Source organism: Halichoerus grypus, chromosome 1 (assembly GCF_964656455.1).
Source record: "Halichoerus grypus chromosome 1, mHalGry1.hap1.1, whole genome shotgun sequence".
In the NCBI taxonomy this organism is placed as follows: Eukaryota; Metazoa; Chordata; class Mammalia; order Carnivora; family Phocidae; genus Halichoerus; species Halichoerus grypus.
Genome location: NC_135712.1, coordinates 153,652,464 through 153,673,835, shown reverse-complemented (window position 1 = coordinate 153,673,835; position 21,372 = coordinate 153,652,464). Strand labels below are relative to the sequence as shown.

Below are 21,372 nucleotides of genomic sequence, written 5' to 3'. Positions count from 1 at the left end.
TACTCTCAGATGGTTCAGAAAAAAAATAACAATAGAGAATAGTGAAGCAAATAGGGCAAAATGAAAGCAGAGTAAGTATTTCTGACTCCTTAATACTGTGCGTGCAATTTTTCTGTAAGTTTGAAATATCAAAATTAAAAGTTTGAAAAACAGTTCTCAGACCCATCCCCAGACCTGCTAAATGAGAATTGCGAATGGGACCTGGGAAACCTGTTTTATGAAAGATCCTCAGACACATTCTGGTTGTCAATCAGCAAGACTTAGGACCAACTACGTAAAAGTCTGTCTCCTTTTTTTTGTTTTTGTTTTTTAAAGATTTTATTTATTTGACAGAGAGAGAACACAAGTAGGCAGAGGGAGAGGGAGAAGCAGGGAGCCCGATGCGAGGCTCGATCCCAGGACCCTGGGATCATGACCTGAGCGGAAGGCAGACGCTTAACAACTGAGCCACCCAGGCGCCCCAGTCTGTCTCATTCTTAAAGCTGCCTGCGGAGAGCATCTGAAATTACCAGTTGGACTTTGCTTCTTTGGGTAACCGAGGTAGTCCCATGGTCCATTCCCTAACACTGCCCTTGGCTCTCCTCCAGCTATAGAACTGGCTCCTTGGAGGGATGGGATTTGGTGGCAAAGGGGGAGTCTGATTGTGCAGCCCAGGGAAAAAGGGAGACTCCCAGGATGTGTCTGTGGTCACTGTAAAGGGCAGAAAGAGCACTGTAAAGGTCTCAGCACAGAACGGGGCAGAAACCCTCCCCAGCCTGGCTCTTTTGGTTCCCCACAATCCTGTGCCATACCTCAGAGCTCTGGATCACCACGGTGACCAACCCTGCCCTCGGGAGCCTACTCTGCCTCAGGGAGGCCAGCGGGCAGACAGCATCCTGCCAGCTCTTACATCAGGGTCCTCTGCTTGCAGGTGCACATGAGGCCTGCCCGTCCTGGCTGCGGCCGGCTGGAGAAGCTTCCGGAAGTGCGCCTGCCACGCCGTGTCTTCAAGGCACAGTGGGCATGCACAGGTTTAGGTGAGGCCGTGGGACTAGAGGCTGCTGCCAGGTTGGTGTGCTGGGGAGGTCAGGAGAGAACCACATCCCTCAGAGCCCCCAAAGCAGGGTAGAAGGGCTGGGGAAGGGGGCTGGAGCCGGGGTCTGAGAGGTGGGCTCGAGGTCCCATCGAGGTGTATCCACCTGGGAGCCAGAAACCCTGGAGTGTCCAGCGCGCTCCCGGGGCCTGCAGCTTCTTCGCAGCACTGGGGTGGTCAGCTGGGGTCACAGTGATCTACCATAGGTGGGGTCGGCGGACACGCTGCCCTGACCACAGCGTGCCCCGGAGGGCAGGGACCCAAGAACTGTGGGCGGCGCTCCCTTCTCCGGCCGTGGTTGAGGGTGGTGAGCCTTTGCACCTGAGGAGGGCTGTGCTTGGAAATTGCTGTCCTCTCACTGTGTGGCGCCCTTGCAGCTCTGACTCACCCCGTTTTGTTTCCTTCCATTTCTGCCTCCTGCGAGTCTTCCTCTCGCAGTTAGCCCTCACTTCCTGCCGACCGGGCACAGGCCCGTGCGTGCCTTTTCGAGCACCCCAGGGAGTCTTGATCTTGGTGCCAGTGCCTTCCTGAGGGGTGGGGGGCTGGGTCGGCCAGCTGCTGTTGCTAACCACTATGGTGTCTTACTCTTCCCTCCCAGTGGTTTTCAGGCCCCTTCCGTAAGCCCACAGACGTAAGGGCATTTACCCATGCTCTTTGCCACACACACTTACCAGAGTGCTCGGGTCAAAGGGCAGAAAATGTACAGTATATACCCACAGCCTGGTGCAACTCTATGATTCTTGATTTGGTGCAAGCTGGGTTTTTGGCTTGTCCAAAACAACTTACAGAAACACTGATTTGCTTCCCCCTCCTAGACCCCTGTGAACGAACTGTGCATCAGCTGCAGGCTTTGCTAGTTGACACAGAATCACTCCACTAAAACCAGGCCGTGGGCTCCTAAAACATGTATTCCGTGTCCTCTTAACAAAATGACCTGCAGATCATTCAGGGTAAGAGGCAAAAATCATCTGTATTTTATTACTTTTACCAGGGGCTCCCGTCAGCAAACGGCTTAGCTGTTCTTGGCTTCACACAGGGAAACAGCAGTAATGGTAGAAGAGGAACTAAATATTTAAAAGCATGTTTAATTCAACACCTATTAGGTGGATCAGCTCGTGTTTCTAAATAGCCAAGCAAGGAGGCAGAGTTCTGACACTCTATATACTGGGACTTGCTTAGAAAGCGGTGTCTGCAGCCACGTGGCTTAAGCAGGATTGTGCTGGCTGACAGCTTAACCCACACTGTGACTGTGATCTCTTCCAGAGGTCGCACTAAAGACACCACTGATCACACGGGCTAGACTCCATCTTTCTAGAACTTTCCAGATTCTGGAAAGTGTGTCATGGAAACAGAAGGAAGCCACTGATGCTCTCCCAGCATGAAATACAGACACGTTTTGAGACCTGGAAGCAGTGAGTGGAACCAGATGGAGTTGGAAAGAAGTATTTGGTACTAGCGTTCTTTCCTGCAGTGATTTTTAGGAGCCTCATTGAAGTGCCCTTTTGCCACTTCTCCCCCTATTTTGCGTGCTCTTCTGAATGTGATATGCAGATATAGAACTGCAACGTTTTAGTCCTAGCTTTTATTCTTTCTGAATTTGTAAACTTTTTTTTTTTTTTTTTACCAGAGAACACCTGCATTTGGTAATATTGGCTTCACCCAAAGAACCAAGAACATCTTCTAAGTTCATTTGTGCATTGTGTGTTTAAGGCCTAAGAACAATCAGAACTTCTGTATGTCCATTAGATGGACAAAGAGAACCTGTGGTACTGCATATAAAATAATAAAGTAGCTGTTATTCTACTTCTGTTGTTTTGGAGAGAACCCAAAAGAGCCTTTGGAATATGGTCAAAAACAGGGATAAGCCCATACATTTGTTCACGCTGCCTTTCAGAGCCTCCCCTGACAACTGGGAGCACTGCTCTTCAAGGCCTAGAGGGGCACGTGTATCATGCACTGAGTGGCTAACCCAGGATTGGTTCCATAATTAATTTCAGTGAAACTCTGTAATCATTGCAATTTGGAAAACCCCATCTCGGCTCATGTAACAGCAACACGTACCAGGCCATGTCTCCCCCGAAGCACGCGCACACTCGGTAGAAACCTGATGTGGTCTGACTAGACGGTATGTGGAGTATCAGCCATGAATGCTCCCATTTCTTCTTCATCCAGACTCTGGGTTCTGGTCACACTAGGGTCTTAGATTTCTTTGGTCTCTAAGGCACATGTTTGCAAAAAAAGTCCTTTCTTCCTCACAGAAGTGATGAATTTCATGCCTATATTAGACTATAGACGTGAACTTTTTTTATTATGTTAGTCACCATACGTTACATCAAAAGTGTTTGATGTAATGTTCCATGATTCATTGTTTGCGTATAACACCCAGTGTTCCGTGTAGAACGTGCCCTCTTTAATACCCATCACCAGGCTAACCCATCCTCCCACCCCCCTCCCTTCTAGAACCCTCAGTTTGTTTCTCAGAGTCCATTGTCTCTCATGGTTCTATAGACATGAACTTTTAAAAAGTCATCTAGCCTACTACTAACTCCACCTGTTAGAAAGTCTGACCTGGACCCCTCCCCCTGGAGGAAAGTTAATGGAAAGATAGTCCCTTGGACAGAGGTGGTTTGGTGCTGTGGATGGTTTCAATGACACCAACTAGGACAGCATTGTGTCACTCCAGTTCTAGACTCCGGGAAGCACTAGACAGCCTAAATGTGCTCAAGACCCTGTGACACAACAGTGAGGTGTGTTCCGTGACGTTCCCGTCACCCTAAATTCGGCCGCAGTGTTGGTTACGGTCGCTGCCCCTCACCCAGAGGGGATATAAGGTGATGGCAAGGAAAGTGAAATAAAAGATGTATGTAAAAAGCAGGAATTTGTCTGTTTAATGAGGCTCATAGATGGGGATGAGTAGGCATTAGCTGCTCTGAGGGAAAGGGATGTCCAGTGAATGAAGGCTAGAGCCCCTGCCCTCCACTGACGGTGTTTTTGTTGCAGAAGAAGATCAGGTGTGATCAAGTAGACCATCCCTGGCTCCGGCTTTGCCCAGGCTCCTCCGAAGGGGCGCCGATGGTGGCAGTCCTGCTGGCTCGCTGTGTGGGCACCCAGGGCAGCCGTTCTTACCCGCTGGGGATGGGGCCCTGCCCCCCACCCCTGGGGTGACGGGAACATGCCAATCTCTTAGGCAATGGAGGCAATGTGGACTTGTCAAAATCCCAGTCAATGTTATAACTCTTGGTTTGGTTTTAGTTATGTTATTGATGGTGAAGTATTAGATTAACCAAACATAGAGATGTCCATGTTTATCAAAGAGCCATACAGTATTTAGATAGGGAGAAACAACCTCACTGCCCTGGGAAGATCCTAAAGGTGGTGGGAGAAAATCCTAAAGACGTGTGCTCTCTCTGTGGCCTGAAGTTGGGCCTGTGTTTTACAAGCATCTTTCTGGTCTTTGGTGAGGGGTGAGGTGTCCAAAGGCTGGAACCACTCTGCAGTGGACAGGAGCCCTTTCCGTGCCTGCACCACCAGCCCCCACCCCGACCCTCACGGCAGGCACACAGAAGGGGTGCAGGTGCCTCTCGGGGCAGAGATGCAGCTCGCCCTGTGCGGCCATTCGCATTCATCCTGCTGTCTCTCTCCTAGTTAGTAGTGATGGATTGTTTTCTTCGATTACAGGTTATCCCCTCTTAATATTTAAGAAAAATGTTCATTTAAAATTTTAAAAAGTCTTTGGTTGAAACCCTGGTGTGGGCAGTAGGCTGTCTCCCTCACTTAATTCAGTGGAGTGTTTACCTCAGCCCTTTATTTTCTAAACGGTCTGGGCTTCTGCTTCGTGCGGCAGTGAGACCCTGCCCCTCCCACTCGTTGACTCAGGACTCCGACGGGAGGCTGGGCTCCGGGTTCCCTCTGACCGGCAGCCACACCACCCACTCACCCCACAGGCGGGGTCCTGTTAGAGACCTCTGATTTCTGTCGTTAATCAGTGGTGTTTATTTCTGTTCTTTGGGCTCTTAAGCCTTTGTGTATCACCTTGACCCAACCAAATTGCTGAAGTTTCAGTGGCTAGGTCCCTAAATGCCCCCCCAGCCATGGCTTTCAGTGAGCGCATGCGGGGGTTTTCTGTGGAGCAGCCGCTGGAGCTTACTGTCCTTTACCCCTCTGGGTGTGTCCTCTGGCCTGTCTACCACTCCATGCACAACCTGAGCCCTGGGCCCTGGGATGCTCCTACCTATCAACCTAGGACCCGCAGATAAAGACAGGGATTGACCAGATCGTCGTCGGCCTTGGCTAGTCACTCACCTCTCTGGGTCTCATCTCCTGAGGGCCCCTAGTGACCTGTATGGAAGCTTATGCAGTGAGAGAAGAACACTGCCTCCCTCCTTGTCTCTCAGGGCTTCCAGACAAAGAGGGAGTTACATCCTGAAGGCCCCAGCACATCCTTCCTACAGTCAGATTGAGAGTGGACCAGTTCCTGAGTAGGGGACGCTGCAGACAGTCTTGTTCAGGAAGTGCCTCCTACAGATGCTTGGTCATCTGGGTGATCTGAAGCGCACGATTGATGTCTGGGTAAAGGAACATCACTGGGTGTTCGGTATCATGGGCTGATGAAAAGCGATCAGATTATCCCCCTCCGTCCCTTCTGATAACCAATCCAGGACCATATCATAGCAGATGGAGTGGATGGAGGGCTACCTCGTGCACTTCGCTCTGCAAACTAGCATCACACCTAGAAACCTAGTTCTTTCAGTGAAAGATGCCATTAGAAAAGGAACTCAATTTGTAAAAGAAATTGTTAAAAGAAATTGAAAAGAAATTTGTCCTGTTTTGAGGCAAACTGATCACCACACTTTTTTTTAAAGATTGTATTTATTTATTTATTTATTTATTTATTTGAGAAAGAAAGGGGGGGAGGGGAAATAGAGGGGGAGGGCAAGGAAGGGGGAGAGAATCCCAAACAGACTCCTCGCTGAGCTCAGAGCCAACACAGGGCTCCCTCTTACGACGCTGAGGTCATGACCTGAGCCGAAACCAAGAGTCAGACACTTAACTGACTGAAACCCCCAGGTGCCCGCATCATACTTTTTTTACATGACTATTTGCCAAAACACAAAATGCTTTTTTCCCCTTTCTCATACAGAATTGGTGGCCCCTTCATCCGACTTCTGTGAGTTGCTAAGTACTCCCATTCTGTGCCTTCCTCACCCTCCCTGTTATCACCCTCCTTCTTCTGTGGTCAGGATGTGCACAGTGGATGGCCATTCCAGAAGTACTGAGTGTTTTATCTATATATTCTCGTATTTCCTTCTGATTACTCATAGCTTGCTTTTGTTCTTAGGGACTCTGGCTCTTTTTATTTCTAATGACACTTCTATTCCACATATTCCATCTGCATTCTGACCTGACCCCCGTGGCGGGCCATGGAGAGGGTGGGGTTAACACCTTCTGCCCAGGCCGCTGCTGCGCTGGGCAACCCCCCCCCCCCAGCTTTGTGGATGTCCCCAGGGCCCACCGTCCTTCTCTACACTTGGGCCTGGGTGTTTCCAAAATACATCCATTCAGTTCAGCTGCCTTTTAAGCAACATCTGTTACCAGTTTTCTCTCCTCGTCTAACGAAGGAGACATCGCTTATTTTAATCTTGGTTGTTCCTGAATAATGTATGACTGCCTGTACTCCTCTTTCTGTGCTTGGTGAATTGCACTTTGTTGCCAGATTTAGGTCCCGGTTCTTTCCGTTTTCCTTGTTGGAGGTGCTCTCCTTAGCGGTTCACCCATCGCTAGCCTTCTTCCCATGTTTGAGCTGTTTGAGCACTTGTGATTTTGCCAACTAACAATCCCACAGCTTTTCCCACATTTTCTGGTTCTTGTGCCCTTTGGAGGCCTTTCCTTTTAAAAAAGGAAAAAAAAAAAAAAGCCAAGGATGTCTGTCTTCTTAAAAAATGTAACTCTTAAACTTCTTTCCTGGCATTGTAAGCAACTTTTTAAAATCTTGCTTAAATTTGTGCTTACAGGTCAGGAGAGGGGTTAATGTGGTGGGTTCTAGAGCCAGACTCCCGTGGTTTAGAGACTTAGCAGAAGCAGAAAATCTGAGCCAGGTGGGACGGGACAAAATTGAGGCCTCACCAAGAATCAAAAAGATCTCAGCAAACCCTCTTGAGACAGAAGTGTGAGCCAGCCGACCCTGAATCTCCTGGCACAGGTGGCTGGGGCAGAAAGCTGAGTGATGTTATAACAGTGCAAAACCAGAGGCGCATCAGCGGGCTGGGCTCAAACCTCCTGTGCGCTGTGACCTTGGGCAGGCTTCTGAGCCTCCCTGGGCCTCAGTTCTATCTTTAACATGATGACGATGTGTTTCTCATAGGGTGGTTCTGAGGAGCAAATGAGTAAATAGCGTTTAGAACAGTATCTGGTATGTATTGTGATATAACTGTTGGTCAGTAAGTTACGCAAAAATAATAGCATGTAACAGACATTAAAAGTTAAATCAATAAAGCAGGAGGGAAAAAGAGGTTGCATATATAAGCACAATTAAAAATGCAGGAAATGGGCAGGTGGGGAGTACGTTACCAAGAATTACATGAAGCTAGTACAGAGAATATGCATGAAGCATGGGGCTAGCGCTCTGAACACACCTGCCTGTGATCCACAGTCCATGCGGAACCATCTAGATGGAGTGTGCCCATCCCATGCTGAAAGCCCAGGTGCCAGTGAAGAGTCTGCTACATTCATTGCTTAGTGATCTCAGGCAAATTTTGGATAAATGGAAAGGATTGCATTTAGGGGCCCAGAGAAAATACCAGAACCCACTGATGGAATGTGGAAGGACAGAGGCCATGAGCAGCCCAGATGAGGGCTTTCTCACTTCCCAAACCCAGCGAGCCCAAACCCAGCAAGGTAGGCCACTCTTTCATCAGTTTCGCATTGTCATTTGTGTGTGCATTCAGCACTTTTAGCCACCTATAGAACGCCATAGCTTTGGCAAATACATAATTTTAGCAGCCCAGGTTTCAGAGAAAGCTGTGGCTTAATCGAACGTATTTGGCTCCTGATTCCAGAAGCATCAGAATAAGTGTATCTCTGGGGATGGCTGGGAAGCAAGCCTCAGGCTTCTGCGGGTCCCTCACACTCTATAGAAAGGAATTTGCCTTCTCAGGCTATCTGTGGAGTTTTCCTTCCAAGAGCCTTTGACTTCTGCTTTTGGAAATTTAGCTCTGAAACCCAATTATGCAGAGAAAGCAAGACCCAAACAATTATTTAAGAAGTAGATTTAAAAATTTTTTTTTATGTTAAACTGACTTTACCCTTCCCGGGGTCAGCTTGTGCAGTTAATAGACTTGTGGCCCCCAGCATGTCACCTGTTGGGTGAGCTGGGCTGGGCCACCAAGTCTTGGAGCCTCTTTGGAGCTGGGTTTTGATCTTGGAGGGTTTTCGTTTCCAGCTGGGATCAAGCTGGTAATCTGGCAACCTTCCGGGTGGCCCTTGACTCTCCTCCTCCCTCCACCTCCCTGGCGGTCATTGCAGATCCCCTGAGCCAGAGCCAGAGCCACACTGGGGGGCTTGGGGGGAACCAAGATTCCTGTTCCCACTGAGCCACAGTCCTAAGGGGCCCAGACCTGCATTGCCAGCAAGGCAGGTAACTGGGCCTCCGAACGACATCCTGGGCCTTCTGATCTAAAGCTCACACTGCAGTGTGTTTTCGGGGACCCCATACATGTGACCAACAGATTTGTGATCCAGATAGTGATGCTGCCTTCAAGAACATGAGTGTGTCTCATTTACATACCCACGAGAAGGGAGGCTTTCCCAGTTCACTGTAGTCATGCCGAGTTATGGGCTGAATGGGGATCTTGCTGGCTGCCCCCGTGGGCTCCAGGCTGTGGCCCCTCTTCCACCGGGACTGATGGAGCGCTGGCTCCAGCTCGCAGTGCTATGTTGGGGGCCGTGGGGGCAGAGTCACAGCCCCTCTCCGGGGAGTCCACACTAGGTGGGATAGAACACTGAAGCAGGAAAAACCCTCCCATAAACCTTGACAAAAACAGATGGTGTGAGTGGAGTGCAGGAATTACAGTGGAGGGTGATGGTGACAGGCAGCCCCTCTGGGCTGAGTGACCTGGGGTTGAGTCCAGAACCTATGGGAAGCCTCTGTGGTTGCATGTTCTTGTCCCCTGTCTTAAAACCTGGCTTGGCCTGCTTTGGGATGACAACGTCCAGGAGTCTGGGAGGCCGGCACTGGGAGCGGCGGGTGTGCTTGGCGGGGAGGGGGGGGGCCAGGGCCCCACGGCGGACAGAAGACAGAGGAGGGGCACAGAGGCACCCACCATAAGGGCTCAAGTTTTGATCCGAGCAGCCAAATGGTAGTGGCCCCTGAGATGGGGTGACTGGGAGAGAAGCTGGCTGGGGTAAGGATGTGGGACTCAGAACGCCGTGTGTTTAATGGTCAGCAGACCTCACATTTTGTACGTTTTGTCAAATATTGAGATGAACCAGGCACCCCAGAGAGAGAGGTGGTGTAGGCAGTGCCCTCCGGACGGCCTGAGGGGCCGCTGCCCCTGCACCCTCCTGTCCTTCCCTCACTAATGTGGGGCTTGTCAGAGCCTGAACTCATTGCCAGGCCCAGGGCAGATCTGGAGTGTTTCATTGTTATATTAGAATATGTCCAAAACACTGCTTGTTTGAGGTAAGCTTTCCTCTAGATATAACAAATAAAAACAGTTTTGAGGCGCCTGGCTGGCTCAGTCAGAAGAGCACGCCACTCCTGATCATTGGGGTTGTGAGTTCGAGCCCCCTGCTGGGGGTAGAGAGTACTAAAAAAAAATGTAAAAAATAAGTCTTTGTGAAACATCCCATTCTTTACTTTCTTTTTCACCTGAACGGCCAGACCCTTGCTTGATTTTGCCCTGATTCTAGCTACATGACCTCAGACAAGTTGCTTAGCCTCAGCCTGGTCAATGAATGACAGAGAAGACCTCGCTCGCTTGTGCTAACGAGGGGTGCACGGACACGGCTGTGCACAAGGGAGGCCTCCAGTCCTGCTCCTTCCCACTCATTCGCTCACTCGAGCTGGAGGGGTGGCTTCCTTCCACCCCACCTGCATGACAGACTCACCCTGGGGGAGCCCAGTTACATCACAATGGAGGTGGGTAGGGGGCTGGTGATCTTAGCTCTCTGTCACCAGGCCTCCGCACCGAGGCCAAGGCCGGCATGAGTCGGGGGAGCCGGGTGCTGCAGGTGCCGTTACCCGACTGAACTGGCCCGAGAACCCGGTCCCTGTCTGAGCCCGTGAGGCCAGCAGCCGGCCCCATGGCAGCCACTGGGCTCTGCACGGAGCCAGCTCCTGGCCAGCGAAGCTTCCGGTAAACAGGAAGAGATGAATGCACAGGCTCTTTCGGTCCTTCAGCTAGGAGCTGCCCAAATAGTCTTTCTGTGGGTGGTTGTTGCTTTTGAGGGGAAGGGGTAATGGAGTAGCTGCTAACAGATTTCAAATTGGGCAATAATGTAATCCATTGGTTGTGATTTCCTGAGTGCTATGAATAGCAAGATCCCAGAGCTGATTGTGGGTTCAGCCAGAGAGAGTCTCTGCTAACAAGCCTGGGGGGGAGAAGGGGCCGTCCCAGGTCTGTAGAAAGCACTGCAGGGCTCAGGAAGCATTTCTGAACCTCTCCACAGGGAAAAATGGATCCAATTATGCATCCTTTCTTATGTTGAGCTGTGCATTTGGACAACACACTTGGTGATTAGGTTCCTCTTACAATCATTACTAATAATGAATGATATAAGAAGACAGTCTGTGCTTTTTAAAGAATTATTTGGAGCATGAGTGTTTTAATGAGTCATGAATTGGGGAAGATTTCATTCTCTTCATTCTGATGCTTTTTGTAGGGAAGAAGTCAGCACTATTACCTTGCTTATATTTTTAATAAGGCTTTAATTTAAGAATCCCTAAAGAAGCCAGGTTTTTTTTAATGGGATAATGTTGCTCCCTGCCATTGCATCTCCCCAGGCAGGGCTGCTAAAGAGCAGAAGTGGCTGAAGAGCTGGGCTGCAAGGGGTCGGCCTGGTGCCCCAAGGGCTGTTCTGTGACTTGGCCTGAGCCCACAGCATGGCCTGGAAGGGGCCTGCTCACCCCCCTCCGCTCCAGCTTGCTTCTCTGTGAGAGATGACAGGCAACAAATCAGAGACTACTAAGTCTGGGGAGGTCTGGAGAGAAATTTCAAGGGCTTGTTAAAAATTCAGAGACCTGGGCCCCACTACAGAGCAGCCAGTTAGCGTCCCCGGGAGGGGCCGATGAGTCTGCATTTAAGAGTCTTCTCCAGATTCTTAAGTGGCCACAGGACTGAATGATCATCAAGGTTCTTTCAGATTAGAAAATCTGTGCTTCTGGAGTTCATCCTGCCAGTGCTCATGGTCTCCCCGCAGTAGGGGAGGGTGCGGGAAGCAGGCTGGGCTGGGGCTCAGGCTCCTGGCTCCTCTGCACCAGGAGGGTGGGGTGGGGCTCCTTTTCCAAGGTCATGGCGGCAGATGGAGGGGATCTAGACCCGCGAGCAGTGGACAGCAGCTGGCTTACCTGAGAGAAGCTGCCTCAAGGCGCAGTGGCTTCTGACTCCATCTTTCAGGAGGAATGGCGGAGGCCTGCCCGTTTGTTCGCACCGGACAGGACTGGGTGCCACTCACTGACCTCAAAACCAGTTTAAGTCTCCCTCTGTGGCAAACAGGCTGCTGCAGCTTGTTTCTTCTAAACTGCTTGGATGTTTCTCTGGGCTTGAGCCACAGGTTTGAAGTTCTGCTGCGGCCGCTGGCTAGCATGTCCAGCAGGGAGGGCAGGAGATGCAGGGAGACAAGCCAAGCCTCGGCTCCCCTCACAGCCGGGGCGCTCAGCCCTGCGCTGGCAAAGGCCCAGGGAGCACAAGCCTTCCCGCGCACCATGGGCCATGTTTCCTGTGGGGGTCACAGAGCTCCATGAGGCAGATCAGGCCCTGGGGGACCCACCACCGAGGGGAAGGGCGGTGGGCAGGCTTGGCCCAACCCACCAGATGGAGGGGCCTGGTCACTGCACTTGTGGAGACAGGTACTCCTGGGCAGAGTGCTCCTGCCCCTGGGCTGGGGCATAGGAGGATGGTGGGGTCCCTGGCCACCGCTCCTACCTTTGTTCCCAGCCGCGCAGCTCAGTGTGGACAGCCCGTGGCCTCCCGGACGTGCCCTGTGCTCAGGAGCCACCCAGCGGAAGCCCTACACATAATGGGAGAGCAGCTTGCTCCCTGCAGGGAGCCTTACAGGCTCCTTTGGATCAAAACCCATTTTGATTTTCCTCCCCATGTGGAATGCTAGGGAGGCCTGGCTAGAAGATTCCATGACAAGCTAGGCAATATTTTATCCTCATTATAGTTGTAGTTTAGTTAAATTTATTTAGCCTTTAATTTCTTATGGCTGCTTGTCAAATAGATTCATATTCTCTCTCTCATAAAAAGACATTTAAAAAGGTCTCGTAAGTATTAAATGACACCAGCTAGAAGAGTCGGCAGTGAATCTGGGCTGAAATAGTACAGTTTTCCTGTATGAGGGTATTTTACATCCACAGTTAACAGGGAAAGCGGGCTCATAAGAGGACCGGAAGTGCTACGAGCAGCAGAAAAGGAGGCAGATGCAAAACATAACTTCTGGGAGACTCTCACGTGGCCTGGGGGTTCTGCTCCTCCAGGTCTGCAAGCTAACTCAGACGGGCACCGTCACCTTGCCAGGCTGTACAGGCATCGTGGCCGTGGGGCCTGAGGCTGGCGTCCACTCCTGTGCCCACGGCTTACTCCAGGGAGGCCTGCGGAAATGCTGTGGCCCGTGCAGCAAGAGCTCCCTGGTCCCCATGACCCACCGGCCCCCTTCTCCATTAAAAGCTATCCCCTAAAGCCTGTTTCCGTGTGGACCAGCAAGAGCCAGGCAGGCCTCGCCGCAGCCCACAGGGAGAGGGGCAGCCTCCAGGCTCAGAGAACGGGGGTCTCCCGAGTACTACAGATCTAAATGATCCTCACAAGGGGAAATGGGGTTGAAGCAGGAGGCAGAGGCTTTTGCTTGCAGACTGTGAACAGGCCTCCTATCCCTGAAACAGAGAGCCCGGCATCCGATCCAGCCCCATGTGGTGCCCGGGGCTTCCAAGAGGGGCGACCGGCTACCTCGAGCAGCAGCGGCCTTGTCTGAGCTCAGAGTTGTGTTTTTCCCAGAAGTAAATAACTGTTCTCAAAAAGCAGCGTGGGTATTTTCAGCCAAATTCCAAAGGAGTTATTCATTTTTTCAACAAACAGGGCAGAGCTATAGTCATGTTTTCCAGCACCCACGGACACAGGGGGCTGGGAGCTGAGGGGGGGGCCTCGGGGACCGGCGGGGGGCGCCCCAGGACTGGGAGCTGCAGGACCTCCTCACCCCCAGCTGCCTTGTCCTTGGCTGTGGGCTCCTTCTGACACCCCCCTGTGAGCCTGGCAGGCTGCACCTCCGTCTTGGCCTGGCCCTCAGGGAGATTTCTTAGGATGTCCCCAGTGGCACTGGATGGCTCAATGGCTCGGGATGGTCCTGTAGCTGTAGGGACAGAGGGCTGGCGGAAATGTCTTCTGTTTGGGCTCATCTGCTCTGGGCCAGGGACTCCATGTACAGTGACCGCCGTGCAGAATGTACTCCACGGCTCCCTGCGTGCAGGTGTGGAAGCAGAGGCACAGAGGTCCACTTGCCAGGGTCACCAAGTTTACAGGCACAGAGCGAGGACTTGGCCCCAAGTCAGTGCCCCAGGCCCCCTGCCTGGGGATCCGGGGCGGGAGAATCCCGTGGCTGCGTCTCAGCCCTGTATCTGCAGGCGTCCTTGGGGTAGGCAGGACACACAGGACCCCTTCTAGCAGGTTCACCCAACCCAACATCCCCGGCCCACGCCCGCTGGCCCCCATCTCTTCAGGGTCAGCAGCGGGGGCTCTGCACTCTCGGGAGGGCCTCGGGCAGTGTCAGGGCGCCCCCGCTCCCCGGCTTCTCAGGGCACAGAGTGTGCTCTGATGGAGCGCAAGACCCCATCGCCCAGGGCCTCTCACAGCGGGGGCGGGAGCCTGGGTCACCCCCCGGGGGCCACCCCACAGGCTGGCGTGGCTCACCCCCCCGTGTCTTGTGTTCTCTCAACAGCAAATGAAGCTCATGGCCCAGAACCTGAAGGAGGAATCGAGGGAAGGCAATAAGGAGGAGGAGACCTGAACGCCCTCCCGGGCCGCCCTGAGCCAGGGCAGAGGGGCACCTGGAGCAACGCGGCGGCCCCTGACCCCAGACCCGGTGCTGCGTGGCCATAAGCAGCGGCGCTGCGCGGCCGGCACCCTGCCCCCCTCTGCAGTGTCCCGGTGATGGCCGGCGGGGAGGACAGCCGAGACCCAGCCCCTCCCAGGCCCCCACCCGGCCTGCTCCTGCCTTCCCGTCCCTGCCCAGGCCCCCCCAGCAGCCCCCCATGCAGCGGCCCGGCCGTGGGGGCTGCGCGGCGGGTCAGGCCGAGCGCCCCCCCCCGCCACCAGCGGGGCCGGTCTGCAGGGGTTCGGGCCCGGGGAAGGGGGGCGAGGCAGTGTTTCCAGCACCCGGACAGCTCTAAACACCTCTTGCCTGGTTTTGTTTTGCGGTATGTTAACAGACCCTTTCTCAACAAAAGCCGTAGTAACTGAGCGATTAAAGGCAACACGTACCTTTCTGACTCCTACTTACCCCACGAGGACTGAAGCGGCCCTCCTTCTGAAACGAGCCCTGGGTCAGGTCATTGAAGGGGGAGCTGGGGGGTGCTCAGCTGGAGGCTGGGCACCTGTGTGCCACTTCCAAGGCCCGGGGCCAGGCCCAGCCAGTGCTGGAACCCGTCCCCTCATGGGGACTGGCAAGGGCCACCGGGGCCGCTTTCATGCCCATGGCAGCCGGCACCCTGGTGTGGGCTCACCCCTGCAGAGGGGGGCCTCTGCCCAGCGGTGCCATCCACCCCCGGCCTGGGCCCAGAGGGCTGCACGCACCTCTTTCTCGGACACGGAGGCGGTAAGTTGAGCTCCGGCTGCTCGCTCCCCTGGCTGTGTCGCACCACGTGTAACCATGAGGACCACCCAGGAGGGCAGAGCCTGGCTCCCTTTGCCTGTCAAGCTCGGCCCCTCCCTGCCTGGCCCATGTTCCTCACGGACCCGTGGGCCCCTGCTTCCACCGGGGTAAGAAGGGGCTGAGGACCTTCTAGCTTCTAGAACTGTCTACCTCGGGGGCCCAGCGCCTTCATTCTCTCCTTCACCTCGAGGTGGAGATGGCCTCAGCAGCCCATTCAGCATAGTCTGCTGGAAGGCCCGACGCCCCCGTCTGCCCCTCGGGGTTGTCGGGTTGGTCCTGCCAGGCCGCCGAGTCTGCCAGCGCGGACATCTCGGATTCGGCTCTACCCAGCCCCTGCTTGGTCTCCGTGGCCCAGTCATCCGGTGGTGGTTCCAGGCCTGATGAATACTTTCTGGAACATGCTCATGGTTTGAAGCACCGGTGAATGGCAGCCACCGCAGTGGTCCTGAGCCGAGTCCCCAGGAGCTTCCTCACAGTCCAGCCTGGGGAAGAGGAAAGTGTCGATGGGGTCCGTGGAGCAGCTCTTGGTCTCAACACGGGTCCTGGCTGTGAACAGGAGTCATCTCGACGCCCTGCCCATGGGCCGGCCCTCCTCACCCTGCGAGGAGCCCGTGCAGAGCCGGGGGTCCCCGCCCTGGAGACCGGCTTTCCCGGGGAACCTCCCTGTGCCCTTCCTCAGTACCACCAGGCAGAAGCACAGTGCTTAGCCAGGGCTCAGCCGGGGGGCAAACGGTGCCCCTGGGGTAGGCAGGACACACAGGACCCACCTCTGCTGGGGCCACGGGGACACGGAGGCTGGACGTAGGATTGGCAGGTTGTGTCAAGAGGGGTTTGGTGGGAGGGGCTGCCGTGTAGGTGTGCTGGCCCTAGAGCTGCTCTGGGCCTTCCAGCTCATGGCAGGTGGGGGCGCCAAGGCCTTTTCACTGCTCCACTCTCTGTAGTCCCTTATCCTCCTAACTGAGCGGAGGGGGACATGGAGGACAACGCCACCCCGTCCCCACCCAGCACCACTCACCGCAGCCTGCGCCCCGCACTCCTCTCCCTCCGCTCTTCTGCCCACCAATGTGTTCTCTTGTTTCTGGCCTCACCCGCCCTCAGGGCCAAGTCCTGGGGACGGCAGCCCAGGCGAGCGAGAACCATGCTCCCACGTCCCCAGCCCGCTGTGACACACGGGGACTGCAGAGTGCTGGAGCAGCTCCGACGGGGGACCTGGCAGGCGCTCCCAGTGGGTGGGTCAGGCAGGGACAAGCAGGAAAGGGCTGCGGAGCCTCGGGGGTCCAGCCCCGTGTCTCTCAGAAGCGGGCAGAGGGGCTGCCCATGTTGTGGTCAGCCAGAGGGCACGGAGCCCGGGTGCTTGGCCTCCAGGCCCGGTCAATACTGGCTTTCCACGAGGACAGGCCCAGAGAAGCACCGCAGCCCCAGGGGGGCCACAGCCCTCGCTGGGCTCCCCCAACTCGCTAGGAGGCTCTGCGCACCCCACCGTGGAAGGCTCCCAGCCGTCTCTCCTCATGGATGACGCCCCCCACCGCCCACCCAGCTCGCCTCTCTGAGGCTCTAAGATGCTGATTGTCCCTAAGCCCATAGACTGTCGGCGGGCCTTGACCCTGGTACAGTTTGCCCGAGGCCTGGTTCACTCTTCAGCCCAACTCCCCTGGCGCCACCAGCATGACATCTAGTTCTGTGCTCTGACATTTAGTGGGCACCCCCGACAGAGAGCTGGGCTGTCATGCCCCACACAGGTGCCACAGGGACCCCAGAGTGTCCCTCTGACTAGGCCTGGGCTTCAGCTGGCAGAGTGCAGCCCCTGGCTGCCGCCTTGGGGAGAGGGGGTCAGACAGTGGGCCCTCCTGTCGCTCCTGAGGGCCACACTGTCCCCCTCCTCACCAGCAGCTCAAACACTCAGACTTGAGGACAAAGCTTCCTCTTAGCGGCTCCGGGGAGGGAGCCGGCAGCCAGCGGTAGGCATACCCGGCCCTACGATGAAGCTGGAGGCCGGGAGCCCACTGCCCTCCTTGATACGCCCCACGGGCCTCGGTTTCCTTATAGTGCTCTCTTTTAGAGATGAGGAAGCTGAGGCACACAGGGTTCCCCCACAGCTCTCTCCACAGCTCCACGTGGGCCCACAGCTGCCAGGATCGTACTGCAGCCCGCACCAAGCTGCCCGCCACCCGCTCTCTCAGCCCTCACCCCGGCAGCTCCCACACTTTCTCCAGCAGGAAACTAGCCACAGAAGGAAGAAGGCCTGGGATCCACAGTCCTCCAGCTGAGTTATTCCAAGAATCCCAGGGCCCCGCGAGGACAGTACGTGGCACCAGCTCTTGGCCAACAGCAGACAACAGGGCCGAGTCTGAAGAAGCAGGCCAGGCTTCCCTCCCCGTCCCCCACGCTCACCCGAGGGTGGCTTGAAGAGCAGGGGGCCTGAGACCGGAGCCACCGGCACCTCCAGGAGGCCACCAGAGCCTGGAGGAAAGACGTGGCCCCTGAGCCAGGGCAGCTATATCCTTCAGCTTGGGAGCATCCTTTTGTCCCAACCACGAGAGGGGCCACGGCCTCTTCAGGGGAAGGAAGACACTTTTTCTGGTCCTGTCAAGAGGCCCATTTATAGTCTTCTCATCCATGCAAAAGTGGGCACCCGGGAAGGTTGTGGGACACTTGCAAGCCAGTCGGGGGGCCCCACCCAAGGCCTAAGCTGGGGGGCAGCGAGTCCAGGACCAGGGCCATGCGGCGGTGGCACAGGCCCCAGTTTGCTCAGAGCGTGTTCGCACCCCGCTGAGAACGCAGCACATGGCCCTTGTTCAAGCGGGTGCCCTGCTCCCAGCACCCTGGGCCTGAGGAAGAGGATGCGGGCAGGGTGGCCCCAGAGTCACGTCCCCGAAGATGCCTGCGGTGGATGCCGCGCACACTGAGGTTTGAGAACCACGGCGGGGCAGAGGCCTTTCTGGTTTCTCCCCAGAAGTAGCCAGCTTCCTTCCCCCTTGCCTTGTCCCCATGGGGCCAGGTGGGGGACTGCCCCACCCGCCGGTCCGGGAGCCCTGGGCCCGAGCAGGAGCTGGGGTAGAGGAGCAGCCTGCAGGGCCAGAGGCCTTCCAGCTCCGGGGTGCCGGCGGTGGGTGACCCCCATCTGCCCCGGCCCTCGGTAGGGCCCTGGGATGTTTGGGCCGTTGAGGGGAGGGATGGGGGGCGGACTCCCTGCTGACTGGTATGTGGGCCTCACGTGATTATTAAACAAGTGAAAGAGGGATGGTGGCGTTTTGCCCTGCCTGTGTGGCACAGATCATGCTGATGACACATGGCCTCCTCTCTCGACTGGGGAAGGGGGCACAAGGCACAAAGTGGCCAGAGCATGTGGCCCCTTCCCCCCCCACTGCCCTCTCTCTTAGCCCGAGCGTGCCGTCCCCAGCCTCCGACAGGCCCAGGTGGGCACAACCAGCCCTGAGGCCAAATCTTCACTTTAAAGTGCTGTTCAGTACCAGGGAGCTCATGGTAGAGTGCGGAATAATGAACCAGAAGGCAGCTCAAGTGTAGACACGGGGACACGCCCCCCTGTACACAGCTGTCTGGCTCGAAAAAGGGAAACCAGTGATGTCTCCCCGCTGCCGGAGGCTCACGGGCCCCTTTAGGGCAACCTCTGCCCCTCCCGACCCCAGAATGCAAGGCCGAAAACAGGCCCCACGGGTTCGTCCACCGCAGGTGGAGCCGGGGGGCGGGGGGGAGACCTGGAGCATGGCAGGACCGACCGCCGGTGGGGGGCTGCTCACTGGCCCCCCCTCCCAGGGGCCCCCGCCAGCCCGGGCCCTGCTGAGCAGCTGGCTGCAGCTGTTTCCCAGCTGGAAGCCATCCGCGCCTCTGGGCCACACCTGAAGGAAGGACGCAGGTTGGGGTTTGCAGAACCACCCGAATCAACCCACTGACGTGGCAGACGTCCACCCACACTGCGTGTCCACCGGGCCGGGCTGTTGCTGTGCTTCCTACACGAACAGGCCGAAGGTCCAGCTTTCCTAACAGACCACAGGCCTCCCAGGGACCGAGAGACAGGCCTTCCCTGGTCTCCATCTCCTCCCAGGCGGCGAGCCCCAGGGACTAGCCATCCGGCCCAGGGAAGCCGCGGCCCACCGGAATTCTTGCAGAAATGTAGTGAGACAGGCTCTCAGCCCTGACTCTAGATGATCTCGCCCCACAAGGTGTGTGATCAGCTGCCCAACCTGGTCTCACCTACAGGTCTGCAATCCCCTAGGACCAGCTATGTGTCTGAATTTGGAAATTTCAGGTGGTAGGAAGGTAACAAGATGCATATACACGGGTCAGGTACGAGCTCCAGTGTGGCTTAAAGTGGAACCGTACAGGACAAGGCTTAATACTGCTTGTCCAGCTCTCTGGTACTGCAAGGTCAAAGGTAATGTCGAAGGCCAGTCTCACCTCTCCCCATCCAGGTGGGCAACCTGAGGAGTGGGCTCTGGGATCAGATCCTTGGGCAGGTGTGCTGTGCCCTTGGGCGGGCCCCTCACCTCTCTTGAGCCTCAGGGCCCGCACCGGGAGGCAGGGGCAATGGGCCGCCCGTCCTTCAGTGGGGCATGATCCAAGCTCACTTTACCACTTCTGCCTCGCTCCTGACACTTCTCAGAGAGCCCTCCAAGGACCTGCTTCCATCTCATTCTCCACAAGCTCAGGGGACCCTCTGGTGCTCAGAGCTGACCCACAGACCACACGGCCTCAGCAAGAAGTTCTCAGGCTCACCTGCTGGCCTCACAGTCAGTGGTCTGCACCCCCCTGCCTCCTCGATGCTCTCGCTCATTCCCACACTGGAGGCGGGTTTGGCTCCTGTCTCTGGCCTTTGCCACTCCCTCAGGGTCTCTGCTCTCGCCAAAGTCCCCCCTTCTCAGGGTCTAGATGACCTCCCTTCCTTGTGGAGTAGAGATCTGCAAGGAATCTCTCAGCCAAGGGGCCCAGTGCAAAATGAATATGCGGTACCCTTGCTTGAAAGTTTTTAAGAATTTCAAGACAACAAACTAGGAGCAGAACATTAAATCGAGGGGGCCCTTCCAAGCCTGGGGCCGCACACAACGGGCACTGAATCAGTCTCACTACCCCTTCATGCAGGCCTTCTGCTCAGTACCACGCCTTCCAGCTGTGCTCCCCCCAGCCTCCAGTTCTTCCAGTCCTCCGGTCCAGAAAGCTTAATATCCTGGTGAAAAGATGAAGGAGCCAAGAAGCAAAGTGGACTCTCCCTCAGCAAAGTCCACTGCTGGCTCCCGGCACCTGGAGGGGCTGGCGATCCGCATCTGCCCAGCTATTCAGTTCTCCATCCCTGGCAATCAACTCTGACTCCCTCCCCAGACTCACCCTCCTTGGAACTCTCCGCCCCCCCCCCCCCCAGCAGTGCCCTGCCACATGTCACCACCTCTGATCTTCATCTGGTACGAATTTAGATCCTCATTTCTGACTCAAGGGCACTATGAACTCAGAAGGACCAAGATTCAGTTTTTTTCTTCTCCTAACTTCTTAACCTGTATCACACCCTGCTTGGAGTGGGGTGTCCACTAAGTGCTCAGTTCTAGAGTCAGGGGTCCTCAGAAATCTAATGTGCTGGCAGTCAACAAGGTGCTTGGGTCCCCTTAGCTCAAGGAGGCCTCAAGTCCCATTCCCCCTTCTCATCTGTCCCTCCCCAGAGCCCCGTGGGCAGCTGTGGGGAACAGCAAGGCAAGGGGGCACCCTGAAGTCTGATGTGTCCGGTGGCATGACGTGTCACTTCAGTGGAGGACGCAGGAGGTATTGTCTCAGTGTGGGTCAAATTAGCCCTAGAGACAGCTCTGGATCTGTCCTAACACACTTTAAAAGCAAAACCCCAAAGGATCTACCTGCTTCCAAGTAACTGTATGCCAAAATGAAAACCAACACTTTTTACATGAATAGAAAAATCTAGCACTCAACAATGGAAAATGTGTTGTCCAGCATTGCAGTAAAAATCAGCTTAGAATATTATACCCAATGCAAATATCCTTCATGAATTAAGTAAAAATACTTTTTTAGACAAGCAAAAACTGACAGAATATATTTTCAGCAGACCTGCACTGTATGAAAATTTGAAGGAAAATACCAAAATGTGGATCTACACAGAGAAATGAAGAGTGCTGGAAATGATCAGATGTAGGTAAAAGAAACTTTTTCCCCTTGTGTTTTATCTCTTAAAAAGAAAACAATTTAAAACAAAAATATTTATGCAT

General features: G+C 55.0%; 1 protein-coding gene across 9 annotated transcripts in view; it reads left to right on the top strand.

Moving 5' to 3' along the window:
- Positions 1-14,759, top strand: part of ANO10 (anoctamin 10) — a 222,053-nt gene extending 207,294 nt beyond the window's left edge. For 3 of the 9 annotated variants that reach the window (XM_078074107.1, XM_078074108.1, XM_078074096.1), the window contains 2 exons: positions 911-1,016; positions 14,219-14,759. In XM_078074107.1, coding sequence (XP_077930233.1) covers positions 911-1,016; positions 14,219-14,271 — 159 coding nt within the window. In that variant the 3' untranslated portion in view covers positions 14,272-14,759. Of the gene's footprint in view, positions 1-910; positions 1,048-2,335; positions 2,671-2,699; positions 2,876-14,218 lie in introns of those variants that run through there. The other 6 variants (XM_078074110.1, XM_036118809.2, XM_078074097.1 and 3 more) reach the window with 5 other exon arrangements.
- Positions 14,760-21,372: the final 6,613 nt, after the last annotated feature.